The 17,059-nt window shown below is 38.5% G+C and overlaps 1 protein-coding gene across 2 annotated transcripts; it reads right to left on the reverse strand.

The window, feature by feature from the left end:
* Positions 1–2,632: 2,632 nt before the first annotated feature.
* Positions 2,633–15,801, reverse strand: LOC141145869 (thread biopolymer filament subunit gamma-like). Of its 2 annotated transcripts, none has more exons than XM_073632690.1 (9): positions 14,968–15,801; positions 13,484–13,544; positions 11,396–11,491; positions 9,149–9,325; positions 8,872–8,997; positions 6,031–6,251; positions 5,117–5,163; positions 4,743–4,781; positions 2,633–2,852 (listed from the first exon to the last, which is right to left on the reverse strand). In XM_073632690.1, the coding sequence occupies exons 1-9, from the start codon at positions 15,735–15,737 to the stop codon at positions 2,827–2,829; spliced, it is 1,563 nt and encodes a 520-aa protein (XP_073488791.1). In that variant the 5' UTR covers positions 15,738–15,801; the 3' UTR covers positions 2,633–2,826. The 2 variants fall into 2 exon arrangements, with proteins under 2 accessions (XP_073488791.1, XP_073488790.1); XM_073632689.1 differs by lacking the exon at positions 2,633–2,852 and adding an exon at positions 3,656–3,741.
* Between the last annotated feature and the right edge of the window lie 1,258 nt (positions 15,802–17,059).

The following is a 17,059-nucleotide window of genomic DNA, read 5'->3' on the forward strand; positions in this document are numbered from 1 at the left end:
ACTCCTGTTCCTGGACAACAAGTTGCTGAGGCTTCGGTCAGTCAAAGAAGGTGGCCAATGCGTTCAGACAATTTTTTAGTCCGCAGCCCCAAGGTATGATCGGTTCCAGCAACCATCGCCAATGTCTGTTTTACATGGTGCAGGAATACCTAGGGGCAAGATCTGACTTGGACACCTTTCCCACCGAAAATCCTCTGGGTTACTGGGTCTTGAGGATGGATCACTGGCCAGAGCTTGCACAGTATGCAATTGAGCTACTGGCCTGTCCTGCATCCAGCGTTCTTTCGGAACGCACATTCAGTGCTGCTGGAGGTTTTGTAACCGATCACAGGGTGCACCTGACCACCGACTCGGTCGATCGACTGACCTTCATAAAAATGAATCAGTCTTGGATCACCACCAGCTACCAAGCACCTGATGCTGATGTAACCGAATAATTTTTTTTGAAATGTCAGATCCCTTCAAGACTGCCTATGCTGATGCTGAGTGACTATCCTGTTATGCTGAGTGACTATCCTCTTCCTCCTCAATGATCATGCTGATAGCTTGTAAGAATATTTTTGGTCCTGGGTGCCGCCACCAGTGGCTAAGGCCCAATATTTCAGCCCCTGTTTAGCAGGGGCATGTAATTACAATTTTTGATGCAATATTTTGCAAGGAGGGTTCGTTGCTGCGCTCAACTAGAGTATTTGTGAGGGGTTGCAGTGTTGTGGCACCAGCACCAGTGCCTAAGGCCCAATTTTTCAGCCCCTGTTCAACAGGGACATGTAATTACAATTCTTGATCTAATATTTCACAGCAGGGCCCGTTTCTGCACCCACCAAGAGTAACTGTGAGGACTTACAGTGTTGTGGCACCACCACCACCAAAGGCCCATTTTTTTTGACCCTGTTCATCAGGGGCATGTAATTACAATTCTTGATCTAATATTTCACAGCAGGGCCCATTCCTGCGCCCACCAAGAGGAACTGTGAGGGCTTACAGTGTTGTGGCAACACCAACACCTAAGGCCCCAATTTCTGCAGAGTATATAGGGCAGGCCCCTACTTTCAAACGACTCCTACTTGCAAACGGAAGGAGACAACAGGAAGTGAGATGAAATCTACCCCTAGGAAGGGAAATTCTCTTCTGTAAGAGTTAATATGGGGAAAACGTGTCTCCTCTTCACTGATGCTTTATCACCAATCCTTGTTTCACTAAAAAAACCCCACATTTTCAAAAAACATTTGTCATTGGGACAGAAAGTGAGGTGAAATCTTCTGAAGAGGTGCACAGACAGCAAAACAAATGTTACAGGGGTGATAACCCTTCCCTATGTTTTCCAAAAAGCTTAAAAATAGATTTTTTGGCTGGAGCTACACTTTAAAAATGTACCAGTTCAAAATTACAAACAGATTCTACTTAACAACAAACCTACAGTCCCTGTCTTGTTTGCACCGCCTGTATACTGCTGTTCAGAGTATATAGGGCCTGGGGGCCCCACGCCTTTCCTTTTTTTAATTTGGGTGCGGGGTTTCCCTTAATATCCATACAAGACCCAAAGGGCCTGGTAATGGACTGGGGGGTGGGGGTACCCATGCCGTTGGTCTAACTGATTTTCATCCATATTGCCGGGATCCGACATTACATTAAAGCCGCAAGCAGTTTAAATGACTTTTATTCCTTTAAAAAGGTCATTTTGTGCAGGGACTGTTCTAAGCACGGGAAACACGCGCCACTTTACAGGCATACTATAGACAACCCCCAGGTACGATATTTAAAGGAATATTTCACTTTTTTTTTCACTTTAAGCATCATTAAAATCACTGCTCCCAAAAACGGCCTTTTTAAAAACTTTTTTTTGCATTGATACATGTCCTCTGGGGCAGGACCGAGTCCCCAAACCCTTTTTAGGACAATGCCATGCAAATTAGCCTTTTAAATTAGCACTTTTGATTTCGAACGTTCGAGTCCCATAGACTTCAATGGGGTTCTAAAGTTCGCGCAAATTTTCGGTCCGTTTGCTGGTTCTGGTGCGAACCGAACCGGGGGGTGTTCGGCTCATCCCTACTAGGGACCAAAGTTGCAATACGGATTAAACTAGAACTATAGGCAAAACTTTTTTTTTTTTCATTTTGGATAGAGCAAGGGAGGGTTATAACTCCTGTCAGATTTTTTTTTAGTCTTTTTAGTCATCTGTGTCCCATTGCATAGATAACCCTTCACTTCCTGTCCCATAGTCAAACAGGAAGTGAGAGGAAACCCCTGCAAATTAAGGGAATTCCTTGGGGATCCCCGGTTCACCAGAACTAGTGTCCCCATTGGAAAATTTCCTAAATGTTACTTTTCTGGGGACAACTAAAAATGTGGGATTTTCTTTTCTTTCACTTTCAATGATAATAGTCAACAGGACAAAAAGAGAGGGGGGGGGGGTCTCCTTAACGGGGGCACAGACAGCATTAAAAACTAACAAGCATTCTAAACCCTCTGTACTCTATTCAATACAAAAAAAAAGTTTTGCCTTAAGTTTACTGAATTGTCTTGTTTTTAGATTCCACAGAACTTTTATGCATTCTGTATCTCCAACACAATGTAGATAGCATGATACATACATCTAACCTATGCCATATTTTTATAAATAAGGCCGCAGAAGGCATGAAGAAAAACATTTATTTTTAAAGATAGAAGAAAATAAATGCTTTGAAAGCAGTTAATAGCAACATGTGAGTATTACTATAACTGTAGACATTACACTGTAGGCTATAATGACATTAATTAAGCAAAATAGAACTGAAATATAGCAGGTAAAGCTTTCAGGGAGGCATTTTTCTTAAAGTGTGAAGTTCCTCAGAGGATACTCTCCAACGAGAAATCTACAAAAACAAACAGAATAATGGGTAAGAAATGTACACCTCTGTGTTATTGAGTTTTCTATACTTTTTCATATGTGTGTGCGGCACCATAAATAGCATACACATCACATCACAGAAAACAAAAACAAAACACCAAAATTATTATGGAAATTACAGTACAATAAAAAGGATTAAAATTGATATGTTAGAAGTTCTAGGTTGTTATCCCTCAAGCCCAACTACAACTTAAACATATAGTAGTAAGCACAATTGCTATCCAAAATTGTGATTTAGAAACAATTTAAATTATCTATGCATTTATGCACTATTTGCATATAAACTGACAACATAAATACAATACAGTTTAGCACCCTTTCTGTGAAATCCACTATTAATATCAACTGGTTATGGGCTCCTTATCCCTCTAAAGTCACATGGACAAATAGTAAAAAGAAAATTAGAATCTATTTGTTGCCACTCCTCATCTTCAGCATGTCAGTGCACAACAGATTTGAATCTCTAATTCAGTTTGCTCCCATAAACCAGTTATACTTAGTGCAGACTTATTGGCTCAGGATTTTCAGTGCCAGATTATTTGTGTATTTTGTGTTGGCTCTAAAGTATACTGTATATGTACATATAGTAGAGATTAGGCTCAGGGTTATGGATTAGTTTCATGATTAGGGGTTTAGGTTAGCGTAAATTACTTAATTAGTCGATGGGTATGATTAATGTTGCGCTAAATGTTATAAGCATCAGTGCCAAAACCATAACCATGACAAATTGTACAATATACAAATTATTGGTACTGAAACTTCACGTGCCTAATCCTTTTGTGCTTGGCGTGTCAATCATCATGTAATAGTGGATATGGACATAACATAGCTGCTACTGGCTCCTCCCAATGATCCTAAAACAGGACAGACAACAAATTATTCTGTTTTAGGGAACAAATTAATTGCAGACCTTCCAGATATAGAAACCACTGATCTGTATTCTATTTTCCTTTGAATGGCCAAAGTCTGGCTCCCAGAAGGGCAATGACCTTTTCTTTTTGTAAAAACAAGTTTGAGGAACCTTGTTCTAACCCTTCCCTACTATTGAACTTTACATAAAAAGTCTTGGTTGGAGTTATACTTTAGGTTCTCTACCTGGCCACAACTGCAATGAACATTTTTTGTCACTACAAATTAAAAGCCATGGGTGTAAATCAGCTCACTCATTGCAGGTCAACAGCAATAAAAAATTACTTTATGAAGATGTTGTGTAAACAAGAGAGAGATTGCAAACTGCCCCTTACTCTTACTCTTAAACTCTATGCCTATAACTAACTCTATGCCTCTAACTAATTATGCTTTAGAATGCTGACTCTAAGTAATTAATGCTGCAGGAGAACCCATAAAACATTATTATTGCTATTTTATACATTTAGGGCAACCGCAAAAATATACTTAGCTGGTAGAGTGGTTAGCGGTGAATGCACTGGATAGCTTTATGCAATCCTTTGTAGGCCATGACTTTCTCCTATTAGTATTCTCTTACATATTACATTTTTAGTTTAGATATTTAGTATACTGGTTTTGACATAATTTCAAATAAAAACAATAATGACTGAAAAATCCAAAATGGCTGATCTTCTTTCACTGGGTACAGTCACCCAGGGCTGTCTGCTGGCCCTGCTATATAGATATCAGGGTTATCACCCAAGAATCCTTTTTTGTGTATAGGTACTGTATGTTTAACAATAATGCTAAATACTGCCGCAGAATGGAAATAGATGTTCCTAGATATTTGTCATACTAAACCAGTATAGGGAACTGATTTTCGGTGGTTAAAGTATATTGTAAAAGTTGTAAAAACATTACAAGTATTGTTAAATTATATTTTGGTTACATCATAGTTAGCACTCACCTCCACTACTTGATTCTTTCTTCTGAAAGCCAGCATCAGCTAAAAGGAAAAAGGAAAGCAGTTCAATGCACAAATATACCATATATATGTATGTACGACATTATGTATATATGTGTGTGTGTGTGTGTGTATATATATATATATATATATATATATATATATATATATATATATATATATATAATGACATTTTTAGTCACTATTATAATAATATTTAATAATAGAACATTTCAAAGCATGCACTTTTTTATTAGAAATGTTGCTGAAAAAAATCTTTTTCCTATAGTTTTGTTTACTCTTTAAATATATGCTCACGAGTTTACTTATAATGCACACAAAATCAAAATATAAAGTTATTCAAATACAGTACTTACATGAGTAGGTGTATGTTCCTCCAGATAAAACTTCCAGCTCAGGGAATCTAATATGAAATAAAATATTCATAATTTTGTATATGACGATAGATCTATTTTTTTTAACACTCTAGGGTCACCTGTTTAAGTGACAGCCACTAGAGTCTACCTCCATGGAGTTTGCATGTTCTCTTTGTGCTTGTGTGGGCATAGATAGGTCAGCAATATTAATTCTCCATACCTCCTCCCACAATTTATATAGGTCATGCACTTTGAACTACAAGTATGCATTATCATTAATATAGTTGTATCTTTGCAATATATATATATATATATATATATATATATAAATTATAGGGATCATCATCTTTCCCCTCCCAATGGCAAAATGCTGTAAAGAATAAAAAAACTGTAGGGAACAAAACTATTAACTTTCTCTCGACTCTTGTACTGCAGGGTGTGGCATCACACTTCTTCTTACAAGATCACAGGGAATGCTTAGTAGCCATATTCTCATGAGATGATGCTCAAACAGTGCAGTTGCATATTTTCATGAGCATTTAGCTATTCAATGAAATGTGTGTGTTGTGAATATGTTGTCCTTAGCTAGTTTTACTGTGAATAGAAAGATCCATTAGCCATTTTAATACCATTAACAACAGCTTTCAAAGAACAGTGTTAAGCAAGTTTGTATTCATTAAGGATCTGCAGACTTAATATTTATACTTGTAATCCAGAGACTTTTGATTCGTGTTTGCAAGTCCTTATTGAGTTCAGAACAATAAATGCTAACACCACTGTGTCCACTAGTTCTTCATGTTTAGGGTGTTAATTTTAAGTACATTATAACAGAAAATGATTTACAGAGAGAATAAAAGTTAAATCTGGGATATACATTATATATATATATATATATATATATATTATCTACTCACTTGATATCTTCACCCTCCAGTAGCTTCTTGTAGGTGGAGATTTCTACATCCAAGGCTTGTTTTATGTCCAGCAGTTCCTGATAATTCACAATGATTTTGTGAAGCTCTACCTTAGCTGACTCAATTGCGGCTTCATAGCTGGTCACCTGTGCTTGAAATTCAGCTCCCCCCACGCTAGATCTTGCAACAACTTCTGCCAGGTTGCTTTCGAGTGTATAATTCTAGTAAGGAGAACAATATTTTTTTAAACAATAAAAAAGGAATATAAACAAGTTTAAATAAGTATTATCCAGAAACACTTTGCTGCAAAGCCATATCACCAACATTCGTCAAGTATAATGCCGTTCTGAAGAATCTATGATGACATGTTTATTACATATGTTTTGCATTGTAAATATTCTTGAATAAATGTTAAAATATGTAAGCCAAGAAAACATAAAACTGAATAGTTTCAGCTGCAGAAAAACAATTCAACAAAATACATTGACAGAAGCCGGCAAAGGCAGCATTTAAAGGAGCAAAACCTGGAGACCAAAAGTCCTTGTACAACCAGAATGAAGACATTGGGAAACTGATGCTTGGAGTACAAGGGTGTGGAAATGCCACTTCATTACTATTTTGGACTCATCATCTGATAACAATCATCAGTTCTCCCACAGTGTGTCTTTATTACATCAAAGCCATGTGTGGCTCTGCTTGTTGACCACACCTCACATGCCTATGATGTAATGATAATAATGATCAGTGGTGGGGGAGTCTTGTTATCACCACAAACCCTAGAACTGGTCCATGGATTGTGCAACCAAGTATGTTCCTACATTTAAAGTGTATGTCTGGGCAAATAAAAAAAAATAAAAAAAACAATATATATTTGTATACATTCATGTTTCCTCATGTTTTATCCCTTTAAAAGTGCTGCAAGTACAGAAAAATATCTGTGTTCCAAACTTCCCATTTGAGCTGACAAAACAGTGGTTCTACCATATTGAAATCTGTTGTTAGCCCTACCTAAATCATTCATTTGGACTACTGAACACCTCCCCCTCTTCTCATCCCCATAACATGAACTGGAGGTGTTCTGTGGTCCATAAGGGAGAATACAGGCAGGGCTAACTACACTGCTCAAGATGTCAGTTCAAACAGGAAGTTAAGAGCTCAGTGGATTTCTGACAGGATCATCAGGTATTTTCTGTATTTTTGAAGGTCTTTTTATTAGGCTTTTTTAAAAATTATTTTAAGTACAAAACAGAGCCTTTTGTGCATATACTGGCTCAAAACGCCATACAATAAAACAATAAAATAGAACAAACAAAACAAATTACTTGAGTACTCTATGCTTGGTACTTGCAGTAAAACCCATGGGTTGAACAGAATGGACTTGAATATATATTTTTTTGACAGTCTACCTTGTTTAAGCTACAGATACACGTTTATACTGCTCTTAAATTCTAACCAAGTACTGAGCTAATTAGAAGCCACGATACGGATAGCTGCTATGTAGAGACCAACTTGAGTAGCAGTGTAGGAGTTAAGTCACCAAAGAAAAAAAATTATACTGTGTTTCCCCGAATAAAAGACCGGCTCTTATATTAATTTTGGCTACAAAAAACACACTAGGGCTTATTTTCAGGGGATGTCTTATTTATTTACGGAATGTACAAAAAAAGTTCCTTTGTCCCCTGTCTTCTCCCCCTTACCCCCTGTCAGCTCAGGAGTCAGCATTATGGAATTCTATAATCCCAAAAATAAACCTTAGTTAAAGTCCTTGTAAAATCATGTAATCCGTCCGAAAAATATCTTATTTACAGCGCCGCTGGGAGCTCCATGACTCGCCAAGCTCTTCTTCCCCACTCTGAATACGGCAGTGAGGGTCCAAGATCCCCGCTGATGTCAGCCCCACTCTGAGCACTGCAGAGGGAGGGGCTGTTGACGTCAGCCAGGAGAAGGAAAGAGGAGCTCTGACAGGTCACGTGAGTGCCCAGCGGTGCTGTAAATAAGGTTTTTTTTCCACAATAAAGTTACACAAGGAGACACACTGCACATTATATCATCTATTTACAGAACAAATTACATGATTTTACAAGGACTTTAACTAAAGCTTATTTTCAGGGTAGGGCTTATATTGCAGGCAACCCAGAAACCCTAGGTCTTTTTTCGCAGTAGGGCTTATATTGCAGCCATCTCAGAAACACTAGGGCTTATTTTTGGGGTAGGACTTTTATTGCAGCCATCCCAGAAACTCACGCTAGGTCCTATTTTCAGGGTAGGGGTTATGTTTGGAGAAAAACGGCAGTGGTGTAAAAAGAACCTTGATTAAAGTTAACAAGGAAAAAATGTCATGACAAAAATGATTAGACATTTTTTAGCAAAGTTGAAGGAAAGTTGTCCAACCTCCTAGGACACTAGCAAAAAATACTAAGGCATGCTGGGTAGAGGAGGGGTAATATGGGGCTGGCTTACAACTTTTTTTGTGAATTTCTGTGTCCCTTAAAGGACGATAGAGAAGACACATTTTAGCAGAAAAGGGAGGTGTGAGAACATCTGAAAGTGTTTTAATTTATGTCCGTGCTTTCCTGTGCCCATTACAACTGCACCTCTCCTTTCTTCAGTATGACTTTCCCATTGATAAAAAGTGAAGGAAAATTTCAACAATAGAGTCAAAGATAAAAAACCTCAGTAAATTGTCAACTCTTCCACATCTAAAACCATTAAAAAAAAATTTGTCTGCAGTTGGGCTTTAAAAATTACTCAAAAACTATTTCATTGATACCTTGGACAAACTGACTAAAAGAGAAGTAATGCACAAATATAAATACTGACTGAATTCCTTCAGATACGTACCACTGTTAAAGCCGACTGTAGTTCAGTGTTTAATGTTTGGAGTTCTTTCTTTGTGCTGGAAATTTCTGTTTTAACTGTGGCAACCACTTCTGTTGTTTTAGCTGTTTCACTGTTAATTTCTTCAATCTTCAAAATAAAAGAAAGTGCAGATTACATAATATTCTTTTTATTTGATATATGAAATCTATGTAATATTATTAGGATTTATTTATTTTTTATTTTTACCAACAGGGAGAGAATGAGAAAAAAATGAACAGTCAATTGTAAAAACAATTACCTTAGCTCTGAAATAGGTTTCTGCATCTTCTTTGTGTTGAAGGACAGATTTTTCGTATTCGCCTCTGAGTTTGTTCAGGGCAGAAGTGAGGTCAAATGACTTAACTGCATCCACTTCAATCAGTGAAACGGAAGTATCTGCTGCAGCTCCCAATTTACTTTGTAGTGCACTTAGTTCCTGTGCAGAAAATACAAGTTATAGAAGGTTATCCAGCCACATAGTTATTGAGGAGAACACAAGCTGACCAACATAATATAAAATCAAGCAGATTGGACAAAGTGTATCTCACAGAAGTTAATTTTTATATTTTCCTTTAAAAAAACTGTGATACAAATGATGGTCTGTATTTATTACCACAATTATCACATATGGGATAAAGGCCACAGATAAATTACTGAACGCAACTGATTTAGCTATGCCTATACATGTTTGTGCACAGGAATGCACAATCATGGCGTCACTGCTCCACTTCTCCACCTCATCCAGTCAGAGATTGCCTTGTGAGAAAATTGCAAGTCATTCTATGAATGGCGCCCATGCCAAGCAAACAACCCCCTATGTATGCTATGCAGCAGGGCAGCCGTAATTCCTGGGAGACAGTGGCAATCACTGTAGTAGCGGCTACTACTACAGTGATTCTCTGCTTTCACAGCAGTTCCACAGGCATGGGATATGCATATTTAGCTATGCAAAAAAAATCCATACCTAATGTTCAGCTTTAAAGCTGTGTTATGGAACAGCATAGTTCTGAGGGACAGCCTCAGTGACAAAAAAAATTGACAGTGCATATTAGGCAGTTGTAGCTCTAGCTGGCCTAAATGCAGAATGGGAAGCCATAGGAAGGTGTCTTTAAAAACAAGAGTATTTGTTTTAAAAAAAAAAAAAATGAGTTAAAGCCTTCAGGCATTGGTGGGTAAAAATTGGCACCACAGTTTGAGGGCACAGTTTGTGAGCTTTTTTTTTGTACTACCGCATTGTTTAAAGAGTGAAAAAACCCTTACATTCCCTGCGCTCCCCTATATCCCTATATCCAAAGTTAAAAGAAAACTTGAGCAAAAGCCCTCAGGCTGGGTTGGGTAAATAACTGGTAAGTGGCAGCACAGTTCGGCAATAGTGAGAACAGGCCTAAATGCAGAGATAGTTTCTTGGGTAGTGTTGGACTACCATGTAAAGGCAAGGCCTCAGGCACCAAGTTTATTCCACTATTATACACAATCTTGCCTGGCTGCAAGTAGCAACTGGGCAGCCACCTCTCAGTCTGGACTTGAAGAGCAACTCTGTCAGCATGTGACAGGAAAAGTGTCATACACCATTAGGACACTTGGAAGAGTCTGGTGATGATGATATAGAAAAGATATCCCCAGAGAAGGACTCACAGGTTGAGGACAACAAAGGGCAGAGGTAGAGTCTCAGAATGAGCACTAAACGAGGAGTTGCCACAAACTCCAACTGCGCCCCCTTTCTGGCACCAAAAGGTTCACCCAGTATACCATCCCTGTCTATGTTTGCTTGACCGAGGGCAAGTGGTCATTTGACTGCTTGGTTCAGCAAAGAAGTACCTTTTGCTCCATATGATTTTGGAGGGAAGAGATTGCTTTCTGAGAGAAATAGTGTCAGTTGGGTTTTTGCCTCTGTGCGACAACACAGCACATGAACTAACAGAAATGGTCTGTTTCCACTAGCTGGCTTAGTAGAAGTTGTAGTGCCAGGAGCTTGGGGAAAAAAAACTGTCATTCAGTAGCTGTGCATGGTTAGGAATGAGCATGATCATCTGCTCACCTGCTCCAGTTTTGATTTTCAATGAAAGACTCATTGAGAAAAAGCTGCTTTTTTAAGGATGGGTCAGCATGAAAAAAAGTGACTGCTGCCATCAAATTAAATACAAACTAAAATTATAGAAAAAAATAGGAATGACATAAAAAGTAGTCTTAAAAAGGACTTTATCTGATATCTGATAACATAAGACGACTACTGACTAGGATAAAAAGCAGCGCAGGGTAAGTTCAGCTAAAGTTCTTCATTTGAGAGAATGTGAATGTCATAAATTCACCACAAATTCATATTTGGGCCAAATGCAATATCCTCACTTTTGCTGCATTGCATACATTTTTTTCAAAAGGGACTGAATAATTACAGATACCCCTAATTACATTAATCCAATTTAAAAGAGATACTGTACACCTGGAATATATTAAAACAAACAAGTTTTTGGGTGTGTGTTTTTCTGTGTGCTGTGTCATTTCTTACTTCTTCATGAGTCTTCTTCAGGAATTCAAGGTCATCAAGTGCAGCGGAGAATCTTTGTTCAAGAGTTGTGCGCAGTTCATTGGCAGACTCAATATCCTATAAGTTTTAAAGCAATACAATATGTTAATGAATTTAGGGGCATCAGGCCTAGCAACCCTAAGAAGAAACACTCACACAGCATTCTGAAAAGAGATCAGAAATGGCTCACTGGCACATAACAGTTTTAAATAGTTTTGCTGGGTTTTCAACACACATGTATAGAATATAAATATGTTCTTCATTTAAGGTATATTTTACTCATATATACATTTAAATAGAAACTACAGTATGATTTTGGGCCTTAAACACGTATTTTAATTTAATGCAATGTTAGCCTAAAATAATGTTAACATTTTATAGGCTTGCTCCGTATGGTTGTTACTTTAAAAAATATAAATGTTGTAGATTAGATACTAGAAGGATATATTTGTTTCACTGCAGTCACTTAGCCTCTCTGCTTCACAGCTGTTGAGATAACATAGTCACCCTTGTTTTCAATAGGTCTGCAGACCTATGTCTTTATGAGATAAGCGCTAAAGCACTGTAAAGCAGTAAACAGAGCCTGCATGTAGGCTGTCTCTATGTATGTATTTCATTATAAACTATGCATAGAAACGAGGTTAAAACATTAATTCCAATTGATAAGATTATTTATACAAGCTGACAACATTCATGTGCTTATTAGAAACAATAAAATAACATGGATTCCCCTTAAAGGTAAACTCAAATGCAAACTTAAATTGCATACAGAGAAAAGCCTATGTGTTAAAGCAGGCCACCTACAGGCTGAATGAAAAAAAAAAAATCTACCAGTTCATCCATCAACTCTATACTGTGCGGATGGACAAATCTCCCTCTGTGACTATTGTATTTTGACAGCCATCCCCGCTGGCTGTGAAAATAACCAAACAGTAGCTGCATCTGATTGGAAGCAGTTGCTATTTGGCTGACAACTTTCTGCCAGGCTTCTTTGATTTCTTAGTTGAGTGACGTGGGCAGGAGGCAGCCAAGAGGGTCACGCAGTGAATTAATTTTTGGCTGGTTGTTCCTGAACAGGCTAAAATTCAAACAGCATATGGTTAAGCTAAAGAGTTTCTGTTTTTCATCTAGGTTTTGCTAGAGTGCTCACTTCCACCCCACTCCCTTTTTTTTTTAGTAATTTGATGATCTGGATATGCCTTTGCGTGCTTTTTTATTATTAAATGAAAGAACTTCCCAAAAACACATCCTATCAGCTCTTTTCCTTCTCCCAGTAGAGGTAAAGCAGTTTGAAGACTGATGCCGCGTACACACGGGCGGACTTTTCGACCGGATTGGTCCGACGGACTTTTAAACGAACAGACTTGCCTATACACGATCACACCAAAGTCCGACGGATTCGTATGTGATGACGTACGACCGGACTAAAATAAGGAAGTTGATAGCCAGTAGCCAATAGCTGCCCTAACGTGGGTTTTCGTCCGTCGGACTAGCATACAGACAAGCGGATTTTTCGACCGGACTCGAGTCCGTCAGAAAGATTTGAAACATGTTCCAAATCTAAAGTCCGTCAGATTTTCGACTGAAAAGTCAGCTGCAGGTCCGATGGAGCCCACACACTATCGGATTGTCCGCCGGATTCTGTCTGTTGAACCAGTCCGGTCGAAAAGTCTGCCCGTGTGTACACGGCATCAGAAGTTTATCAGGTACACTAGTCAGATATGAAGTTTGAATCTGAATTGTCATTCTGCATATATGAGGGCTTTTGAAAAATCTTGCTGCAGTATGGTACATAGACCTTCAATTAAGGTAAATTCTTTGAAATTTCTGTGTTTAGTACATTTACAATGTTTTGCTGGCCAGCAAAAGTACTAATAGATTTCACTGGAATTAGTATTAATGACTTAAAATTGTAAACATGCAGGCTGCTTGTTACCAAGGCTATGGTTTAATGATGACCAAGCAGTGTACAAATTAGGATGGCTAAAAAGAGATTATGAAAAGCAATGATTTCTAAAAAAGAAACACAAAAAAAAATCACAGTAGTAAGATATCAAATGAAAAGGTTACCCGTTTCATTGCTGCAATGTCAGTTTCCAGCTGATATTTTACCCCTAATTCTAATTCATATCTAAAACAAATAAAAACAATATTAGTCAAAATTAAATGGCATTTATAAGCAACAATTATTGCATAAAGTTAGTAAGCCTTTTAGGCTGGGTTTCACATATGAGCACGCAGCGGCTTAAAGCAGGAGTCCGGTGCATCCTCGTTCATTGTTACAGGTCCGATTTCAGCCCAAATTTTAGGCTGAAATTGGACCTTTAAACGAACCAAAAGACGCAAAGCGTTCCTGTGCAAATCGCACCTGAGCCGCTGCGGAGATATGTGAACCGGCTCCATAGAGAGCTGGTCACAATCTCCCACTATTGCGAATTGGATGCGGGGAAACCTCATTCAATTCGCACTAGCGTGAACCCAGCCTTAAGGTCTTCCTTTTTCCGCGTTTTTGTATTTCTGTAATGTAATGTATTTCTGTAATGTAAATCTCTGCAGATCTTCTCTATGTGATTTGCGTAGTGCAGCACAACCTCATTCGGAAATTCTTCCCAATGTTGCAATGCACCATCAGGCATTTGCAGCCCAGAGTGTGTAACCTTCATTGGAATGCTGTTCAATAGGCCTTCAACCTATTGACAGACTTTCCATTGTAATCTATAGAGTGTGAAGCATACATGCATTTGGGGCATAGGCATGATTGGTAATATTTTTGAAGAGAGGCTATGTGGCATTAGGTATGCTGCACGGTGAAGATTTCCAATGAAAACTAAGTATAATACATTACAGAAACACTCAGAACAAGGTAGACATAGTTCCCAACTATCCCTCATTTGGAAGGAGTGTCCCTCTTTTGAGACCAAATCCTTCCGTTCCTCTGCAGCCTCAGTTGTCCCTGTTTTCGGTCTGATGTTTACATCTCTATACAAAATGTACTATTTTACTACCAAAAATGTTATATGTTTTTCTAACCTCTCTATTTAACTGTGTTTATTATTTTGACAAGCCAATGTAAAGCTAAAATAGAGGTCAAAAAGCACTTTTTTGTTCAGTCAATCATTTTCTGCATATTAGAAATTTGTGGTCCCTGTAAGCGGGGTGAAGGAAGGTCGTGACTACATACTGTGTGATAAAAGAGGTCCCTTTTTATAATTTCAGAAAGTTTGGAGGTATGGTGTAGAGGCAATCAGCATATACATATAAAAAGTTAATAGCATTTATATCTCCTTTGACTGAATTGCATGGGTACAAATTAAAATTTTGAGTAGTCACGTACAGTATTTGATTAGTATATAGCATGCAGAGCAAATAGGTATTTAGTCATTGTGGGTTATAGCACTTTGCATGTAATGTTTTTGCCATAAAAATGTCTGTAATATTACATCACCTTCATAAGAACACGCAACAACAAAACAAATTCATATTACCCCAAATACAGAGTGTAAACCTAATACAAGTAATTAGTACTTTTATTTATAATGAATTGTAACACTTACTTTGTCCTGAGCTCTTCTGCTGCTCCTCTGACATTGTCAAGTTCAATTTCATATCGAACATTTTCTAAAGTGAATGTTTCAACTGTGTTTCTCAGATCTGTAAGCTGTAGTTCAAAATTTACTGGGGCAGAGGAGGGATCCGAGGACGAGAAGGATGTGCCACCAGTCAACAGATTCAGTTGAGTCTGCAATGTTGTGTTTTCAAGTTGCAAATGTTTAACTTTCTCCATGTAAGCAAAAAAACGGTCATTCAAGCCTGCTAAGGTCTGCTTTTCTGTAGCCCTAGACAATAACTGGGGCATAACACGAGGTGCTCCTACATTCAAAGTTGAACTGAGGCCACCAGCAGTCAGAGAGCGCCCCAAGGAAAATGCTGCACTTGGCAGTAGTCCTCCACCTCCACCCCCAAAACCACCATATCCTGTACCAGCACCAAAGCCAAGTGAAGGTGCTACACTAAAGCCAAGACCACCTCCTCCACCTAAGCCAAGACCACCTGCTCCACCGAAGCCAAGACCACCAGCTCCACCGAAGCCAAGACCACCTGCTCCACCGAAGCCAAGACCACTTGCTCCACCGAAGCCAAGACCACCTGCTCCTCCAAGTCCAGCTCCAAAAGCAGATCCTCCTACTCCCAAACCTCCGCCACCCAAACTCAGACGGGATAGACCTGCAGCAGCCCCAGATGCTGACCCATGGGCAAGAGAATACCCTGATTTCTGGGAGGAAGAACCCGCCCAACCAAAAGAGCTTCCACCTGAGACTGACATAATGGCAGAAAAAGGGACAGTAACTAAGTATAGGAGTTGGTGGCTTGAACAGGTTCTAAACTCCTTCTGTGCAAGCTGAAACCTTTAACCAACACATACTTGGTTTTTATACGTTTGCCTATCACGTGATACACCTACTCTGCCTTAGGACAGCGTCCTCATTTTTTGCTGGACAGGGAATTTTTAGCGTCTGCCTTGCAGCTGAGCTGACTGAACTGTGATAATCACAAAGCTTTCTATCCATCAAATCAGAATGCATAGATCTACATCAGTAGCCACAGGGTGATTCCTGTCATGGCACAAAATAGTGTGATTGATATTCATGCTGAATATATGAAGAATTATATTCACTAGTTAAATGTAGTTTGTGTTTCTAAACCTATTGGTGACCACAATCTAAGCAAAATTTTGGATTTTGCCTTCTGTATTTCATAGAAAACAATATATTAATAAAAAGGAATGAGCCAAAAACATGCACTTTTAAATTAAGGAAAATAATGTGTGTTAAAATAAAATGCAGCAGGAGCAGTAAAAAATGCATGTATGCTTGGTTTTGCCTTCATAAATTGCCCCACCCTCTTTCTGATATTGAAAACAGAAAGCGGTTGTAAAGGCTCAAGGTTTTTTACCTTCATGCCCCCCAGCCCCCCTAATACTTACCCAAGTATATGGCCATATGTGTTTTTACCAAGGCTATGTCTTTTTAGAGTTTTGTAATAAAAAGTGGTTTTACATATAAATGGTTATGCATTTTTCTTTTTTAGTTGCTGTCAAAATCCCACAAGAGTGTCCTTTTCCCATTTCAAATACTTACCCAAGCGCCATCTCGATCCAGCAATATACACGAGAGCAGCGTCTCTGCCAGGTCTCTTCCTCCTCATTGGCTGAGACAGCAGCAGGAGCCATTGGCACCTGCTACTGTCAATCACAGCCAGTGACGGAATGTTGACAGAACGGGGGTAGGGCTATAGGGACACTCAGTAGGACGGAGGGGCCAAGAGCACCGGCAGGGGACCCAAGTAGAGGAGGTTTGGGGCTGCTCTGTACCAGACTACAGCACAGAACAGATAAGTATGATATGTTTGTTATTTAAAAAAAAAAAAATCTGCCTTTAATATCATTTGAACTCAAGGTATATATACTGTATATTACATGTTACACACATTTTTCAGCTATGAATTAATTGATACATCATTAAAACATATCTACACCCCAAAACAAAAATGTAATATATTGCATCTTATCGGTCCTTTAGATGTGGTGGCTGCATTAGTTTTCTTTTTTCAGGATAAGAACATTCTCAACAGTACAGAAATTAACTG

Source organism: Aquarana catesbeiana, linkage group LG05, assembly GCF_042186555.1.
Source record: "Aquarana catesbeiana isolate 2022-GZ linkage group LG05, ASM4218655v1, whole genome shotgun sequence".
NCBI classification, from domain to species: domain Eukaryota; kingdom Metazoa; phylum Chordata; class Amphibia; order Anura; family Ranidae; genus Aquarana; species Aquarana catesbeiana.

Coding starts and splice junctions, on each gene's coding strand:
- LOC141145869 (XM_073632689.1), bottom strand. CDS start 15,737: ATGTCAGTCTCAGGTGGAAGCTCTTTTGGTTGGGCGGGTTCTTCCTCC. Junction 9,326..11,395: donor TGAAGAAGACTCATGAAGAA/GTAAGAAATGAC, acceptor TTTTCTGCACAG/GAACTAAGTGCACTACAAAG. Junction 4,782..5,116: donor AGGAACATACACCTACTCAT/GTAAGTACTGTA, acceptor TTTTCCTTTTAG/CTGATGCTGGCTTTCAGAAG.